The 18,409-nt window shown below is 49.0% G+C and overlaps 1 protein-coding gene across 1 annotated transcript in view; it reads right to left on the reverse strand.

Annotated features, from left to right (window-relative positions):
- Nucleotides 1–17,154, reverse strand: part of Adamts14 (ADAM metallopeptidase with thrombospondin type 1 motif 14) — a 64,706-nt gene extending 47,552 nt beyond the window's left edge. The window contains exons 1-2 of the mRNA XM_051186788.1: nt 16,900–17,154; nt 14,817–15,217 (exon numbers count right to left, since the gene is read on the reverse strand). Of these exons, the coding sequence (XP_051042745.1) occupies nt 14,817–15,217; nt 16,900–16,981 (483 nt within the window). The 5' untranslated portion in view covers nt 16,982–17,154. The remainder of the gene's footprint in view (nt 1–14,816; nt 15,218–16,899) is intronic.
- Between the last annotated feature and the right edge of the window lie 1,255 nt (nt 17,155–18,409).

Here is an 18,409-nt window from a genome sequence, read left to right on the forward strand (position 1 = left end):
GGCCTCCAGGCCACACTGACCTTTTCCCCAGCTGCCTAGGGGGAGAACTCTCAATTTCAGTGTGAAATCCCAGGGCACCGGAAGAAGCAGTCCCATGACAACTGAGGAGGGGAACGAGACTTGGAAATCACCTGTGTAAATGCCGGTGGTGATGGGGAACACACGCCTTTAATACCCACACTGGGGAAGGCAGAGTTCAAGGCCAGCCTGGTCTACAATGAGAGTTCTAGGACAGCCAGAGCTATTACACGAGAAATCCTGTCTTGAAAGAGAGAGAGAGAGAGAGAGAGAGAGAGAGAGAGAGAGAGAGAGAGAGAATCACTTTGCTATGGGCCTAACTGGCACCGGTACCTGTCTACCATCAGATCAAAGTCCCAGATATTTTAGTAGACAACAGAAGCCAAATTATTTTGAAATTTGTTCATAAGTGTGCCTTTGTATGTATAAACATGTTTACTCTAAAGCTGCATTATGTGCATGGAGATCTAGAGGTAAGGGGACACGACACTGCAAACAAACCTCCAGGGTGGCTGCAGGAAGGCCTGGGAAATGTGTTCTCAAATGAAATGGAAATCCAAGCTTAGAAATGGGCCAGACTCAGCTCCTGCAAACATGGTTGTCTCTTTGGTCTCATCACACACTCCTCTGCTAGACCACTGCCATCAACATTCAAGCCCATCCTAGCATCTCCCCTCCCTACCCAGCTGTTGATCCATTCTCATGGGGAAGAGTTGTCCATACTCACTGCCTCTCTCTAACCACTGCAAATGGGCTTCTGAAACCACTGTTTCAGAAAGCTGATTATCTTTGCCCCAGCCAGGTCTCCCCCAATCACATGCTCTCCCTAAACTTATCCCTGATAAAGACCTCATGCTGGCAGATTACCCTGATTACCCTTCTTAGAACTTCTCATACATACATGTATTCCTTTCATGCTTACCCTTGGATAGACAGAGACTGGCCAAGCAAACTTCAGAGAACTCTAGGCTTGTGTCCAGACCTGCTCTCCCTCCTTTGTTTTACCCATTTCTGGGAAAAAAAATCAAGGTATGTCAGGACTTAAGACCTGCAACTTCTGGTACCCTAACCCTGCAGTCAGTTCAACTGCCTACAAGCACAAAAGGACCCTTCAGGGCCCAGCCCCTGAGAGGCCGCACTGGACTGTTGTCTCTGAGACATAACATAAGTGCCATCCATCCACCACGGTAAAGCAGAGTTCTTGTCAGGGCTCCTCTATGTAGGGACATGATGGAGAGCAGTGAAGGGGAAAAGAGAGACAAGCCTCTACTAGTCTTAATGAACTTATATCTGGATGATATAACTTGTATAACTTGATAATTAAGACAAACAATCCAATTTAAAAATAGGCAAAGGATCTGAGTAGCCATTTCTCCAAGTAATATATGTAAAAGGCCAATGAAAAGGTGTCCAGTGTCAATAGTCAGTGGGGGAAAGTCAAATCCAAGCCACAATGAAATACTGCCTCACACCCACTAGGCTGGCTAGAATCAAAGTAAGATAATAACAAGTGTTGGCAAGAATGAGGAGAAACTGGAGCCGTTACACACTGCTGGTGGGAATGTAGACTGTATTTGAAAGCAGTCTGGCAGTGTCTTATACTATTAAACAGCTTTAATACAGTGTCCAGAAAGTCCCCTCCTAGGCATAGACCCAAAACAAATAAAAATATGTCCACACACAAAAACAAAACAAAAAAGAAAGAAAGAAAGAAAAAAGGAAAAAGAAACAACAACAAAAAAAAAAACTTGTCAATGGACTGTTAAGCATCATTGTCAACTTTGTTGGATTCAGAAACACCTAGGAGACACACTTCTTGACTGGTCTGGGAAGGCAGAAGGTTTAACTGAAGAAGAGAGACCAACTCTGGATGTAGACAGCATCATCCCATGGCTCTAATAAAAAGGAAAAATGGAGACAGCAAGCTAAGTAGCAGCATTCACCTCTCTGCTGCCTGAACAAAGATGAAATGTGGTCAGCCACTTCACTCTCCTGCCACCACACCTCCCCACCATGATGGACCTGTCAGACATTTGTCATAGCCACCAGAAAAGCACTGAACACCAGCAGCATTGTTCAAAGCCATCAACAAGTACAAGTATCCCAGATGCCTACTATCAACATATGACAAATCTGCATACTAGACTGTCATCTGTCCACAAAAACTAATAAAGTCCCAATGCATGCCACAGAGAAGATGAGCCTGAAAACAACTGGAAGAAGCCAGATGATGAAGTCTATGGGCGCCTTTACAGGAGATGGAATAGGAAAATGTGTGGAGAAACTAAAGGAGTGGATTCAGGGAGGACAGATTTGATTGGGGGCAAGAGGTAAGGGACAATTTCTCCAATGAGCTGACAAAAACTTTGTGTCAACAATGGAGACAGTTGTGTATCCCCGTCTAAAGAAAACCCACTGAAAGGCAGGTGTAGTGGCACACTTTAAACCCAGCACTCAGAAGACACAACCAAGCAAATCTCTAAATTCGGACCAACCTGATCTACAGAATGAATTCCAGGGCAGCTAAGGCTGCACAGAGAAACCCTGTTTTGGAAAAGAAGGAAGGGAAAGAGGGAGGGAAGAAGGGAGGGAGGAAGGGAGGAGGGAAGGAAGGAAGGAAGGAAGGAAGGAAGGAAGGAAGGAAGGAAGGAAGGAAGGAGGGAAGGAAAGAGGGAAGATAAAACCCACTGAACTGTGTGCTTTGAACGGGTAAACTTCATGGTGCATGAATCACACCTCCATTAGGCAGCTGAGTACTGGGGGAGACTAAGACACAAGAGGAGACCCAAGCTGCCTGCTTCCTCAGAAGTGTGAGTCAGCATGGCTCAGATGAAAGCCCAGGGATACTGCAAACTCAAACCTGATGTGAGGCCCCAACTGCTGCGGAAGATCTGCTAAAGGCAAGAGCAGCCAAGGCCTCGGCCTAAGCCCAGGAAAGTCTGCAGGCTGATTCAGACTGAGCTACAGCCTTGACGACAAGCAGAAATGTGGAGCCCTTACACGATGGGACTGAAAAGACCAGACTTATCCTCAATGGGATGGGTGTGCTGTACTATCCCCCAATCCAGCAGCATGAGGACTCCCAGGACAGGCCAAAGCCTGGAAGAAACATCAGGAATCCAGCTGGGGCTATTGCCTGGGATGGGATGACCACTGAGTCGCAGTTTCTAGGGCCATGACCTCTGCAGGCTCTGGGAGGGGCTAAACCTAGCCCATTTTCAGATATTGTGGGTGATATGGGGAAATGCAGAGACCCTAAGTTCAGTGAGTCCCAGATTCAAATCCTGGCTCTGCTGCTGGTTTGGGTAACCTTGGCTAAGGTGACATTCTGTGCATGTATCTGTTAAAGAGGCAATACATGTGCCAGACATCAGTTTTGCCTTCCAGTGACAGACACGTGGAATCTATATTTTCTGTTGTTGTCATTAACATCACTCAAAACTGTTTTAGAGCAGTGGTTCTCAACCTCCTAATGCTGTGACCCTCTAATACAGTTGTACATATTGTAGTGTCCTCCAACCATAAAATTATTTTTGTTGCTATATCATAACTGTATTTGGCTGCTATTATAAACTGTAATGTAAATATTAGTGTTTTCTGATGGTCTTAGGTAATCCCTGTAAAAGGGTCCTTTGACCACCCCCCCGCAAGGGTCACAACCCACAGGTTGAGAACCAATGTTTTAGAACCTGGGGGTTCAGAAAGGGAATGGTGAGCCCAGAGATGGGAGCACAATTCTTGAACCCCAGGAAGGTTTGCCCCTGATTCCTGGTTCTGCCACAGCCTGACTTTTACCTGCTTAGATGCTCTGCCTGTAAACAGGAAGACATTCCCAAGAAGAGGGGGAAATCCCACTAGGTAGCAAAAGTCCCTATCAAGAATAGGAGACTGGCAGGGGGTAGCTTTAATCAGGTGTGATTTCTTTCTCTATAAAATGCTGTGTTGTCTGAATTTTTCCATGGTTTCGGTATCTCAAAAGGTAATCCTGCTCTATACAGAAGTCTGCAACTCTCCTCCCCTAAAGCAGTTTGAAAAGGAAAACTGTGTTCATCAGCTTTAATGGCTGCAACAAAATGTCTGAGAAAATCAAGTTTTAAAGAAGGAAAGTGTATTTGGCTCATGGTTTCAATCCATGGAGGTTTGGAGCTACTATTTTTGAATCTGTGGTGGCATAGGGCAGCATGGCAGAGGACACATGGCACAACAAAACTGCTTATCTCATGGTAGCCGAGAAGCCTTCAAGGGCTTGCCTTCAGTGACCTAACTTCCATTAGTCTGAAGCTCCCAAACGATCCCCTACTTCCCAGTAGCAGCACAAGTTGGTGACCAGACCTTAACACTAGAGCCTATGGGGGAACATTCTAGATTCTGACCATACACCAATACAACGAACTCTTCCTTCTCTGACACGGGACTTTCCTGTCGAGCAGAGGTGAAGCTCATGGGGAAGTGAAACATCTGAAACCCTACCCATGCTAGGTGGCACGGGTCTCCCCCAAGCCTCCATTCCAACATCTGAAGCCAGAGTTGGGGGGGACAAAACAAAGGAGGGGCAGAATGCCTCCTCGGGGTCTGACACCTGGGTCAGGGTCCTTCCTGGGCCCATTCTTCTTGATCCCCCATGACCTGACCCTCACTTCTCTGTCAAATACATGGCTATGACAACTGTCCTCCGCCTGGATGCTCATTTCAAACATCCGAGGAATTTGCAGATCTATTGCCAACCAGGCCACTCCCTAGACCCATGACATCATAGCTCCATTGGAGAGGTTTGGACATCGGTATGTCCTTGAAGCTACCCAGGTAATTCCTACATACAGTCAGGGCCAAGAATCACACACCAGAACTGAAAGCTCCTGGACCACAGAACAGCACTCAAAGGGATGACTAAGGGTCCAGGTATTTTCATAAGATGGGCAGGTCAGCATGGGGGTAGCCAGAACAAATGCAGAAAATATACAGGAAATAAACTCCAGTGGACCATCTGTGCATGCCCTGAATGGGGCTAAGCCAAGCCAGGGTGGTTCTGCATGCCTCAGGCATTGGGAGTGTCCCCACCCCTGTAGGGAGTGACCAAGGATTCTCAAGATGGCTCTATCTGTGCCTCATGCCATCTGAGGACCTCACTACTTCCTCCCCATAAAGACACTGCCTCTGACTGAAAAATAACTGGCCAAGCAGGGCAGTAGTGGCTCAAGCCTTTAATCCTAGTACTTGGGAGGCAGAGACAGGAGAACCTCTGTGAATTTGAGGCCAGCCTGCTACAAAGTGAGTTCTAGGACAGCTAAGGCTACACAGAGAAACACAGCCTTGAAAACCGAACAGGAAAAAAATTTCTAAGACTATCCTCAAAGACAATGGGGGTCTTGGGGTTCAGGAAATGGCTGAGGGGTTGTAATCTGCAGATAGCCAATGGCAAGTCAGGGATGTCAGTGGCTACCCAAGATGGGGAAGTCCACAGTGCAGATAAGCCCAAGTCCTTCTGTGGTATTGATGGTGATGATGATAATTATGTCAAGGACATAGGTGGTGATAATTGTCCTCTATTGCCAACCAGAAGTTGGCTCATATCATTAACAGTTTGGTATAAACACACTTAAAGGAGGGGTGACTGTTTTATTTCTACCCCATCCCATCTCCAGAGGAAGGGGTCCTGATGTAGGTGTCAGGGCAGGGCTCACACCTACAGGTGTCCCGAGCTTCCCCTTCCTTTGCAAACCATGCCCTGGAGTCTGTCCAGAGTCAGAGTATTTCTCCCTGGGGCTGAAGCCACCCATGTTTCCATTTCCCTATGCCCAGAAGCCACATGGCTCCAAGGCTCCCCTATCCTACTCCACCATTGCCACAGCCCACCATGATCAGGCTGGGAGCTCTGCCTGGCCCCTTGCTTGGCTCCCAGTCCTGGCAGCAACTGTGGTTTCAGGACGAGGAGACAGGAAGCAGGCCTTGAGTGCCAGAAGGCATCTCAGCTGCCAAACCTTGAACTGAGGAACAGCTCCCTGCACGGAGGCCCTGCTGTCTGCACTCTGTGGCTCGGATGCCAACCAGAACATTTAGGGCAGCTCCAGGGAAAGGGTACAGACAGCCCCCTCAGCATGGGAGAGCCAGCCAAGACAGAGCACAGAAAGCCCTCCCTTGGCTGTAAGTCACAAGTGTGAATGTCTATCTCGGATTCTGATATAGGGTCAGTGTGTGGCAAGTGATGTATGAGCTCTGCAGCAGCTTAGGAGAAAGTTCCTGTGCAAGGCAGGGAAGCACAGAGGAAGTGGGTGCACCAGACACCCAAATCCCATGTCAACAGGCTCCAGCCCCAATGGCCCTATAACTGGGAACTACCAATTTCCTCTACCCAGGTGCAAGAGCAGACAAAATACGGACAAATCCTCCTTGGGGACTGCACCACTAGGATGTTCCATAGAATGTTCCATCTCACCCATGTGTCTATCAGTTGCCAGCTGCACAAATTTCCATGCTGCAGCCATAAGGCCTCTTCACCTGCAGCATCATCCATTCATTTGTTCACTCATCCATCCATCCATCACTATCATTCATCAGTAGGGTCCATTCTAAATACTCTCAAAATAAAAAAAAAAAAAACCCAGAAAAACAAAACGTGTCTTTATGACCTGGGGAAATGGCCAAGCAGGTAAGAGCACTTACACACACGAGGACCTACTGTCAGATTGCCAGTATCCATATAAAGAGCTAAGAGACAGAAACAGGGGGGTTTCTAAGTTTGCTAGCCAGTCAGTCAGCCTACTTAAAAACAATAATATCCAGGTTCAGTGAGAGGCTGTGTCTCAAGCAAACAATGGAGAAGACCACCTGACTTCCTCCTCCTACCTCCATTTGTGCATCAATACACACACACACACACACACACACACACACACACACACACACACACACACACACACACACCACTCACTTCATCGTCACATTGAGCTACCAATTTACTGACAACAAACACATCCATAGAACTATAGCATCCCAAAGGGGACAAGTGGTGGGTGATATAAAGCAAGTATAAAGCCACTGGAGACTAGAATCTTACCTGCAGCCCTGCAAACTGAACCTGGCCTTGTGGATGCTAGGTAAGTATTCTGTCATTGAGCTATATCTCTAGTCCTTTTGTGGTTTATTTAAGTTTCAGGACAGGCTCTCACTAATTAACCTAGGCTGTCCTTGAACTCAGGCAGGCTTTCTATATTTTTGTCTTTTTAAATAAGACGGGGTCTCATACTGTATCTTAGTAGTTTGAAACTCACTATATAACTCAGGCTGGCATCAAACTTGTAGCAGTCCTCCTGGATGAACTTGCCAGGTGGCTGAGATTACAGGCATGTGCCACCAAGCCCACTGAAGTTGGACTATGACCATTATAAGAGGTCTGCTTTTGAGGCTGAAGAGATGACTTCATGGTTGGGAGATATTGTGGGAGCACCCGGGTTCAGTTCCCAGCACTGAACCATATGGTGGTCCACAAGCATCTATAACTCCAGTTCCTAAGGATCAGACACCCTCTTCTGACATCCTCGGGCATGCATGTGGTATACAGACATACATGAAGAAAGAACACTCATACACATAAAATTACATTTTAAATAATAATAATAGATCCAACAACAGTGGCTATGGGTAAGGAGACAGAAGGAACTATTGGGGACAGAGTAGCCCCACATCTCCAGGCCAGTAGCCTCTGGAAGCAGTTTGTGTCCTGACAGATGCATGTACCTGCAGACCTTTCTCTCAAACCAGCCTACCTGCATTTCCTGCCACCATGTCACTGAAAGCTAAGCAGACCACATGTGTTCTATGTGTTCTATGACATGCAGTAAGCATTTCACAGTTGCTCACTTTGAGATCTGAAGATGGATAGAGGAGCAGCCATGTAAAACCAGAATGTTTCATTGGAGCTAAAGCCCACTCATAACACAAGCCACTGACATTTTTCTTAGTTGGCCTCAGAGTTCTAAGAAAGATAAAGCTATGTAGAAGATAGGCAAGTCCTCCCCTTGGATCAGGAGATGCTGAGGGATTGTGGGAGACACCTTGGCTCCCCCCACATACTCTGAGAGAACATTCACTGCTTATTTGCACTCTGGGTCTCAGCTTTCTTAGCTGGGAAATAAAAAGGACACTGAGTCCCCAGAACCTCTTCAAGACATAGCTTCTCCAAGGACAGGGAGAGGGCAGGGACTATTCTGAGGCAAGACCTACTATAGGAATGTTTGTAATAGGGCCATCATCAGACAACTACATGGGTAGTTGTCATAGCCACTCCCGACCTACCAGGAATAAGACAGAGTGTAGACATTGGTGGTGGGTTTAGGGCTTTGAAAGCAGGTTAAGGCCCACAGCTAGAAACACCATGCCAGGGAGCTGGCAGGAACTTAAGAATTTTCTATTGCAGAGCTGGAGGAGCTCCTTCGGGCACTCACTCGGAGCCCACCTGGGTCTCTCCCCAGGAGACCAAGAGGTAGATAGGCAGGCAAGCCAAGCCTTCCACAAGCCTCAGCCACCCTCCTTCCAGCCATGACCTTGAGACACAGCTGAGGAAGGAAAATCAAACCAACCTTCACTGGAAGGTGAGGTCTCTGCTGCAGAACAGCAGCAGTGAGGTGATGGCTGGCTTTTATTTCATATCATAAATAAGTTATTAAGCCAGAGTTGACAGCAAGGCAGAGCTATGGGGAGACAGGGAAGCAAGACTGTGATATTGACTGCCTCAAGGACTGGAAAGTCCCAGAAACCATGCCACTCACACAGACCAGGCAGCCCAAAAGACAGGAGCAACAGGGGAGGGGCTCTCCCAGGGGCAAGAGGTATGACCTGGAGTAGACAGGACATCCAGGGTCCACAAGTGAATCTACTGCACATCCTGCCACTCCCTCCTTGCTCATTCACTGTCCCCAACTTTGAGCAACATCTTAACTGCAGCATTTGAAAAGGTAGTGTGTGCGTGCCTGTGTGTACCTGTGTATGTCTGTGTGTGACTGTGTGCATGCATATGTGCCTCTCCCCAACTCTGTGTGTGTGTGTGCCTGTGTGTGTGTCTATGTGTGCCTGTGTGTGCCTATGTGCCTGTGTGTGTCTGTGTGTGCCTGTGTGTGCATGCACATGTGCCTCTCCCCCACTCTGTGTGTGTGTGTGCGTGTGCCTGTGTGTCTGTGTGTGCCTGTGTGGTCTCGCCCCCATTGTGTGTGTGAGAGAGAGAGTGTGTATATGTGTGTGTATGCGTGCAGGTACCCAAGAAGGCCAGAAAAGAGCACCAAATTCCCTGAAGCTGCCATCACAGACAGCTGAGAGCTACACAATATGGGTGCTGGGAATCCAACTCGGGTCCTAGAGGTGCAGCAAGAGCTTTCAGGTGGCAAGTGCATCATTCCCAATAAAAAAGCTACATGGGAGTTGGGGATGTATGTAACTCAGTTGGGAGAATGGTTGCTAGGCAAGCATGAAGCCCAGGGTTCCTTCTCCAGCACCACATACAGGGCATGGCTGTGCATGCCTGCAATGCCAACTCCCAGGAGGTGGAGGCAGGAGAACCCTAAGTTCAAGATCATCTTCAGCTCATAGCAAGTTTAAGGCTAACCTGGACTACATAAGACTGTCTCAAAAAAACAAAACAAAACATAAAAAAGGAAAGGACATCACTTTATAGCTAAGGATATGACTTTATAGGTACATAAATGGACTCAGAGTCCAGTACCTCAGTATGGAGGAACGTTTGCAAAGATGGCAATCCTGTCCCTGTGTGTACATTCTTTTTTGCAGTGAGATGTAGCCACTCATCTCTGAGAGACAGAGTCCATGTCCTTACCTGCGAAAATCTCCTCTGGCCTTATAGTGTGACTTGGACAATACAAAGAACATCTCAAGGCTTCCCAGGCTGGACCTTAAGAGGCCACATGACTTCTGCCTTCCCCCATCTTGGAATGATGCCTGGAGACTGTGGGGAAATAGCCAAACTGTCTGCTAGAGGAAGAGAGGCCACAGCAGGAGAACTCAGGCCGTCTAACTTATAGCCAGCACCACATTGGCATGAGGATGAGGCCAGAGGGGACCTTCCAGCCAGCCCCCCCAGCCGCTGAGAGCAGCCTCAAGAGAAGGCCCAGAAGACAATCAGAATAAGAACCACCAGGAGGGGATGTGGGTGAGGCTAGACCAGCATGGGCTCTGACTACCAGATGAAGCCCAGAGACCCCCTGGGTAGCCTTCAGACAAAATACAATGCCCTTGACTTCGTCCTGCCTGCCACCATCTCAGACTAGGAGATGCAGGTGACAAAGCCACATCAGCAGATGGTCATAGCTGACAGGTCTTTAAGGGCCCTTTGCACACTGACAAGTCTAGGAACTAATGGCGATGATGCTTTCAAGATAAGAAAAACGAGAAACAGACAGATTAGGGAATTGTCTATGGTCATGCCACACGTATAAGGCAGAGTTGGAAGTTCACCTTAAGTAGACCAGTTCCTCATCCCAAATACACACTGCACATCCTACTAGTGTGGAGTGAATGTACTCTCCAGTACCTGGGTATTGAAATCTTGTCACAAATGTGACTGTCTAAAAGGTAGGGCATTTAGATATTAAGTCATGGGCATGGAGCCCCCAGAAATGAGATTAGCCTCCTTATAAAAGGACTGGCAACCCTCTTTCCTTCCCATCTCTCCTTTCCTTGTGCAATGCCTGCAATTCATTCTTTGAAATGTGTTCCAATCCCCTGCACCCTTGTACCTCTGCTCCCTCCTTCCCAGTGCAGTCCCTGGAGTTGAGTGCAATTTGTTTTAAATAGTATAATAGGTCTAGCATCGACTCTGAAGCCCCAGAACCTTGCCAGAGCCTGGCTCTGTGCAAGACCCTAGACCATTAAGAGTGATGCACCTTGGAATGTTCCCTTGCCTGGGACTGTCTGAGTGATGTCATTATCCCTTGAGCTGGGCAACCATTGTGCACAAGTGTGTGCACACACACAAAGCTACCATTGTGTGGGTGGGTGGATGGCCCAGCCACCCTGAGGGGCCAGGTGGCTTAGGTGGCCACTAAAATAAACCACTGGACTGAGTCCCACTTTTCAAGACCCCACCATAAACTCAAATCATGAGGACCCTAAATCCAAAGAGCATTAGAAACTCCGTAAAGGCCCAGGCCTCACAGCCAATTGGCACCAGAGTGGAAAAGACTACTCTTCCCATTTCACGGTGACTACTAGCAAGGCCTTTGCAGGCCTTTCCATAGGCCAGGCACTTTTCATAATTACCTGATTAAAATACAGTTCACACATGTGCACAGTACCATGAAAAGTGCAGCTTTCATGACTTACTATTTTTCCAGATAGGCACATAGGCACGGTTATGTGCCCACAGCTGCAGCCTTCATTTCCCAGCCCTTTCTTCTCCCCAAGGTGTTTGCCACTGCAGGTGTGTGTGTGTGTGTGTGTGTGTGTGTGTGTGTGTGTGTGTGTGTGTGTGTGTGATGTATCATAGGTACATATATGTGTGTGTGTGAAGACTAGCATCTTTACTCACTAAGCCTGCTCATCAGTTCAGAGTCTCAACATCCTGGCACCAGGATCACAGGTGTACACTACAATACCTAGCTTTTTAGGGAGACTCTAAGGACCCAAACTCAGGTCCTCAATGTTTGTCTAGCAAACCCCTAACTAAAGACTAAGCCCTCTCCCCAGCCCACTGCAGCCCCATTTTTAAAAGTGAAAGGACTCTAGTTCAAAGGTTGCTGGGACCTAGGGGTGGGAGAAAAAGGAGGGCTGGATCCTGCCTTTAGGGCCCCTTCCCAACCCCACCCTATGCTGCTAAAACTGAAGCATTTTCAAAGTGGGAAAACAGAACCAGATGTGACAAATCTTAAACGTGTGGCCACTTCTGCACCAGACCTTGACTCACAGAGGCACTGAAGGCAGAGGGGGAGCAATGGGTAGCCAGTTCCCTTACAAGCCCAGCACACGGCCTTGAGGCCCAGGACCCAGGGAGACAGTGGATAGTGTGGACTCTATGTCGACTCAGTGAGGAGACAGCCCTGACCAAGAAACAGAGACCCCGTTCCAAACCCTGCAGCCCCTCCAGCACCCACAGAGAACTGAGCTCTACCCAAACCCCATGTACAGAACATCGGTAACTATGATAAGCAACACATTGGGCCACTTGCAGTCACCTGAATGCATTCCCAATCTTGACCCTTGGGCCTGAAAGTATCACAGGCACTTCCCAGAAGGCAAGCTGAGCTTTCTACACCCCTTGTTTGGTACCTAAACATTCTCAGGCCTTCCTGAGTCAGTCCTTCACTCTGCTGTCAAGAGCCCAGCACAAGCATTCCTGTTGGTGATGTTTGGGCAGTTCTGAGGCAATGGTACCTCCTCCCCTGAGCCCCATTTAACTCAGCATTACTGTTTCATGACCAGGCAGGGCATGCTGGGGTGTTCAAAGCCAGACTCTGGAAACCCATAGTGGACTCCTCCCCATCGTTAATTGGAGCACAAGACCAGAAATGTGCAAGGTCTGGGCTGGACTATTCAGAGAACAGCAAGACCCATCCTGAGTTTGACCCTCCATATCTAACACTCCTTTTGTTGTAAGAACAGGCCTGTATGGACAGACCCTCAGCCAATTCACTGTTTTGTGAAAGGACGAAGCAGGGGCTTCATTTTCATCTGAACTGTGACCTGCACCAGAGGCAGTGACCCTCATCTCTCTCTGCCTCACTCTACCATCCAGCCCAGTGAGCACCTGGGGAGAATATATCATGCACTGCAGTTAATTCATGCATATGGTTGGGGACAGACACAGCAAATAAATACATGTAATAAAAAATTCAAGTGCAAATCCTAGAGATGGGAAATTACTTATCCACGGTGTCATAGCCACCGTGGGAACATTTACACAGAGGCCATAGCAATCAGCAACACTATTCCAGGCATGTCCAGCTTCAGGCCCACCCATCAACCCTACCATCCACCAGCCCCAGCCACCAGGCACAAGTGACATCAAACACACTGCACCATGTGGCCATATAAGGTACACCTCACTAGGTACTATGTCAGGGTCACATATGGCCCTGGGCCCTGCCGCATCTAGCAGATAGCCACTTGTCATGAGACCGATGAACTGGTTCAGTGACAAGGACAGTTCTTGATGTCTGAATGGCGCTGCTCACCCCATTCATACCTTAGTTGAGGTCCAAGATGCACAGACAAAGATCGCCCCATTCCTCGATCCAGGTGGGCATTCATACAGACTCAGTACCCACCATTATGTGGACAAGTGCGTATATCTCCCACTGACCCCACAACCTGGGTTTCTCAATGTCTACCTATGGATAATCCTTGCACCAGATCACTTGGAGAGTCTGGTTGGCAATACAGATCCTAGGGCCCACCCCCAGGAGAGGGAGACATTGCACTTCTGGCAAGGCACTCAACTGCCCATCCTAAACCTTAAGAACCATTCACTGCCTAGACCACGTCTCTCAGTGGTGACTGACTCTATTGCCTACAATGGCATGAAAATCGTTTGGGGAAAGGAGAAAAAGTATAGTCAAAGCACAGAGGCTAGGAGAATGGCTCAAAAAGTGTTTGCTATGTAAGCATGAGGGCCAAAGTTCTGATCCCCAGTGAAAGTCAGGTGTGGCGGTACCCTTGAATCCTAGGGTTTCACTGGTCAGCTGGCCAGCCTAGCCAAACCAACAAGCTCCAGCTTCAATGAGAGATTATCCCAGAAACTAAGGAAAAGAGGAGAGAGGCTGACCTCTGGCTGCCACACACTGGTACACAGGGGAATGTGTACAAACACAGGCATTCACCCCACACACACTGCATGCTTATACATGTGCATGTGTATGTTTTGAAAGAGAGAGGTGAACAGTAAGAGTATTCCCACCATCCAGGGGATGAGGGACCAGGTGGAGCAGTCAGTAAAAAGCAGAGAACGCAGAGAGGAGGCATGGAGAAGAGGAAAAGATGTGACACAGCCAGTGTGACTGCCCTCATCTGATCATGGCTGGGAAGCGGGGTCACACAGTATTAGTATCACACCAGTTTTGCACAGGGCAGGGGCCAGGTTGCATCCCCAGCATCTAGAATAGTAACCACATGCAGAATGGATAAACAAATCCTGCTGGGATGTAGGGATCTGAGCCTATAATCTCAGCTCTAAGAGGCAGAGGCAGGGGGATCTCAAGTTGGAGGGCTACCTTGTCTCAATGCGTAAATAAATAAGTCCCCATTTTAAGCCTGAGGGAAAGAAGAATAGAAAGATTAGCATCCAAATCTGCTATCAGCACACCCATCAACAGTGGTTCTCAACCTTCCTAACACTGCCACCCTTTAATACAGTTCCATACATTGCGCTGTGACCCCCAACCATAAAATTATTTTCATTGCTACTTCATAATTGTGATTTTGCTGTTATCAATCATAATGTAAATATCTGATATGCAGATGGTCTTAGGTGACTCCTGTGAAAGGATCATTTGACCCCCCAAAGAGGTCATGACTCATAGGTTGAGAACTGCTGCCTTGACTATGTCTTCCTCAGCCCTGTTTTAGTCTGAGCCCAGAAGTCCCACCAGGTAGCTTCTTGGTGACTAAAAACATTTAAAAAGGTACTATCCCACTATGGCCACCTCACACCTGGCATAGCCTGGCAGCCAGGAAGAGCATGATGGTGGCGTTGTGCTGCATACTGTGTCCTTGGGAATCCCAAACCTTGGGGTGAGGGTGGGGGCCACTGAGGGCCATGAAAGGAATTCAATGCTCAACAGGAGAGGAAGTTCCCTTACCAATCCATCACAGTTGCTAATGGCAACAGCTGCCCCAGGCATTCCAGTGACACCTCCAGTGTACACACACTCCTGCTGCAAGGGTTGTCGCAACAGTTCCTGGAAGTCCTCTTGCCACTCCACTGGGGCCCCCGGTGCCACCAACCTCCGGTTGAGCTGCAGGCTCAAGTGAAGCAGCTTCCCAAAGACAGTCACATTGAAGTAGAGGAAGCCATGCCTTGGACCACCAGGCCTCAGAGTCTCTCTTTCCAGTCTTGGGGGGCTTCGAGCCACGCGGAGGTGGCTATGTGAAGAGGCTGCTGTAGGGGCAGAAACCACATGGGACAAGAAGCGCCCCCGAAAATCTGTGCTGTAGGGAACAGTCACAACGTAGTCACGGAGTTTCCCAGAGAGGTGCAGGTCTGTTGGAGGTAAACACAGTCACTTCACTGTACACTGTACAAAGGTAAGAGGACTCTGGGAATCCCCTGTGGAGAGGGGGAGATAGAGAGGCAGCCCTGAGCATCATTTATTATCATAGATCCCTTAGCCTAAGTTCATTCATTTTCTCCCCATTACTTCCTGAGCCTACATAGTCACGCTGTACTTTGTTGAATGGCAATTCAGGTAGACATAAATTTGTGAATGTACATTCTCACTGTAGCTTTCCAGTCTTTCTTTTTATATTTAGCAGAAGTAAATAAATGATGTCAAACAGAGTCCCATCACCATAGCAACAAGCCTTCCAACCTTGAGTACTGCTTAGCAAAGGCTGAAATTCCAGATCTGCCTCAATTCCCCCAGTATACTGAGGTCACCAGCCTGGGGTAGAGGCCTCGCCAAGCTCCCAAGAATGCAGCTGCCAAAACAAACACCTAGATACCCAGAGGACCCTAGCCCTTGACACAGAGGAAGGAGGGGCTGGAGGAGAGAGCAAAGGGAATGCACGGTTATATGCTTTTCAGAGGTTAGACAGCAAACTTTTTAAAACAAAGCAGTAGCTGAAACTTCTGTGCTGCCCAGCCCCAAGCAGGATAAATATAGAGCTTCAAAAATAAAAAGAGACACAGGGGGGTGACCTGCCCACTTGGGCTGACTGAAGTGTGAGGTCATGGCCCATGCTGTAGGCCATTTGCCAGGCAGTGGGTCCCATCCTCACACATCTCTCTCACTGTGCACAGCCAGGCGGGAATGACAGCTCACTGGCTCCCAGGCCTGGTGATTCATGGATACAAGTTGGAAGTTATTTCCACTTCTCCATAGTCCTATCCTGGCCTCCCAAACTCACAGCACTGATAAAACACACACACACACACACACACACACACACACACACACAGAGAGAGAGAGAGAGAGAGAGAGAGAGAGAGAGAGAGAGAGAGAGAGGGTGGGGGGAATCCCCTGGGGGCAATTGCAAATGATGGCTGGCAGGAGAGTGGCATTCCTTTGTCTTTTAGCTGTGACAGAAAAGGAACCCAAGACTGTGCAAAGCAGGGTTCACTTGGGCACATAAGCCCTGGCCAGAAATGACAGAACCTTTTCTTATGCCTAAAAGCTGTAAAATGTATGTGGTATGTCTCTGGTCTATGCCTGAGAGATGACCTACAGTGTCTGAGGATGCTGCATGGAGGCTTGGAGGGAACGGGGAATACACTTCTTTTCTGGTCAGAATAGTCAGATGCAACAGTGCCCATGGTTTTCTGCTATGGGAAGCTATCACCTGCCAGCCTGATTCCGTGTGGGACAACCAGACATGCACACTGAGACACGCACGTGCACACAATTCCATACCTGCCACCCAAGTTGGACACAAGGCATTAAAAGATCAAGAGAAGTGGGGGAAGAAAGGAGGAGGATGGGCTCACTGACTTTTTCTCACAGAAAGAGACTCCTGTTCCCAATCCTCTCCTGCAGGTCACTTCTCCAGTGATAGAAAGGGACAGAAATCGCTAAAAGCAGCCAAAATGAAGCAACTCAGTCTGTACCAGGCACACAGTCTTCCACCTCCCTCGAACCTTGCCAGGCTGGCTCCTGCATCCTGGGGCCACTCTGACTGCTAGCACCCCAGAGACCCCACGACCACGCGCAACCAGCCCGCACGCACCTGGGGTCTGACTGCCCACGGCGGCGCAGAGAGTGCAGTACCAAAGTAGCAGGCAGGGCAGCAGCGCGCAGAGCCGAGCCATGTGGCCGCACGGGGACTGCGACGGGCAGGCGCCCGAGTCCCGGGACTGCCGGATCGCAGACCAGCAGGCAGCCTCCGCCTCCTGCCCGCCCGCTCCCGCCCGCACTGCTGGCTCCAGCTGCAGCCACTCTGTCCGCCCGTGCTGTCCGGAGCGGCCAGGACTCGGCGAGACCGACTAGGGGCGCGGGGCGGGTACACGGGCAGGGCGGGCCGCGCGGCTCAGGCGGGGGGCGCGGGCGCCGGGGGCGGGGGCGGGCCTGGCGAGCCACAGCGTGCGGCCCGGATCGGAAGTGCCACGCGGAGCTCGCGCGGGGGCTCCTGGAGCGCGGGGCGATCGTCCCTTCAGACGCCAGAACTTTCCGGAGCGACGGCCTGAACAGCTTCCCATGGCCGCTCTGTGAATCCTCCAGAGCCATGGCTCTTAGGGGTGCCCCACAGCATTTTGAGGGAGAGGATAGGGAGTCCCTCTCCCCTGGGATTCCTTACTAGCTCTTGACCCCTTAGGTCTTCCCACTTTGTAAATGACAGCGCCATGGATCCTAGGGTACTTCCCCTGTTGTGTCCTAATCGAAAGCAGGGCACAAGAAAGTGAAGAACCATACAGCCCAACTGCCCAAATGGAAATCCCAGCGCTAAGCCTGTTTCCTCATCTGTGGCAGACACACAATAAACGATGAACACCCAGCATGTCCACCTCTGGCACAGGAACGCACACTGTAGCCCGCAGATCAAAGAACAGAGCATCTCACAGGAACAACAGATGCTGGCTTGGTGACTTGTTGAGACCAGTTCCATAGTCAGGGCTCACAGCCCATCAGAAAACTCCGTGTTCTTGTTTCATTTTCCAAGTATGTTCTTAATAATTTGAAATTAGACTATAATTCAAACTACTCACAGGTGTAAACTTAGAGAAAGGAGGATCGGGTTGGCTTTGCTATTTTTATTGTTCTATTGTTGTGTTTAACTGTGTTAAGCTGTGAAATGACGCTGAGGTTTGGGGAGGCCAGCTCATTTCTGACTATTCCAAGTAATATTGAAGCACTCGGTTACAAATGACACCAACCACCAAACAAATCGAATGTGCAGTGTTTCTTTCTCATTAAGACCAGTGAGGTCAAGACAAGGCAGGAGGACTATGTGTGAAGTTGGTGGGGGCAGGAAGTAGCCCAGGGTTGAAGGAGGGTCAAGGAGATGACCAGGCTGAAGGCTACAAGGTTTCAGCTCCAGAACTCTGCAAATCTACTAAATGATTCTAAGATAATGGCTTGCCTTCCCAGAGCCTCAGTCTTCCAAGCTGTAAAGCGGGAACAGATGAGACAAAGTGACATAAGAGTAGCTCACAAACCATCCCAAAAGATCCCTCTAGAAAGCCCAGGCACCCTGACACCACCCCACCTCCTCTTCCTGCTCCCTAGCAGAGCACAAACTA

The sequence above is a fragment of the Phodopus roborovskii genome, unplaced genomic scaffold (genome assembly GCF_943737965.1).
Source record: "Phodopus roborovskii unplaced genomic scaffold, PHOROB, whole genome shotgun sequence".
NCBI classification, from domain to species: domain Eukaryota; kingdom Metazoa; phylum Chordata; class Mammalia; order Rodentia; family Cricetidae; genus Phodopus; species Phodopus roborovskii.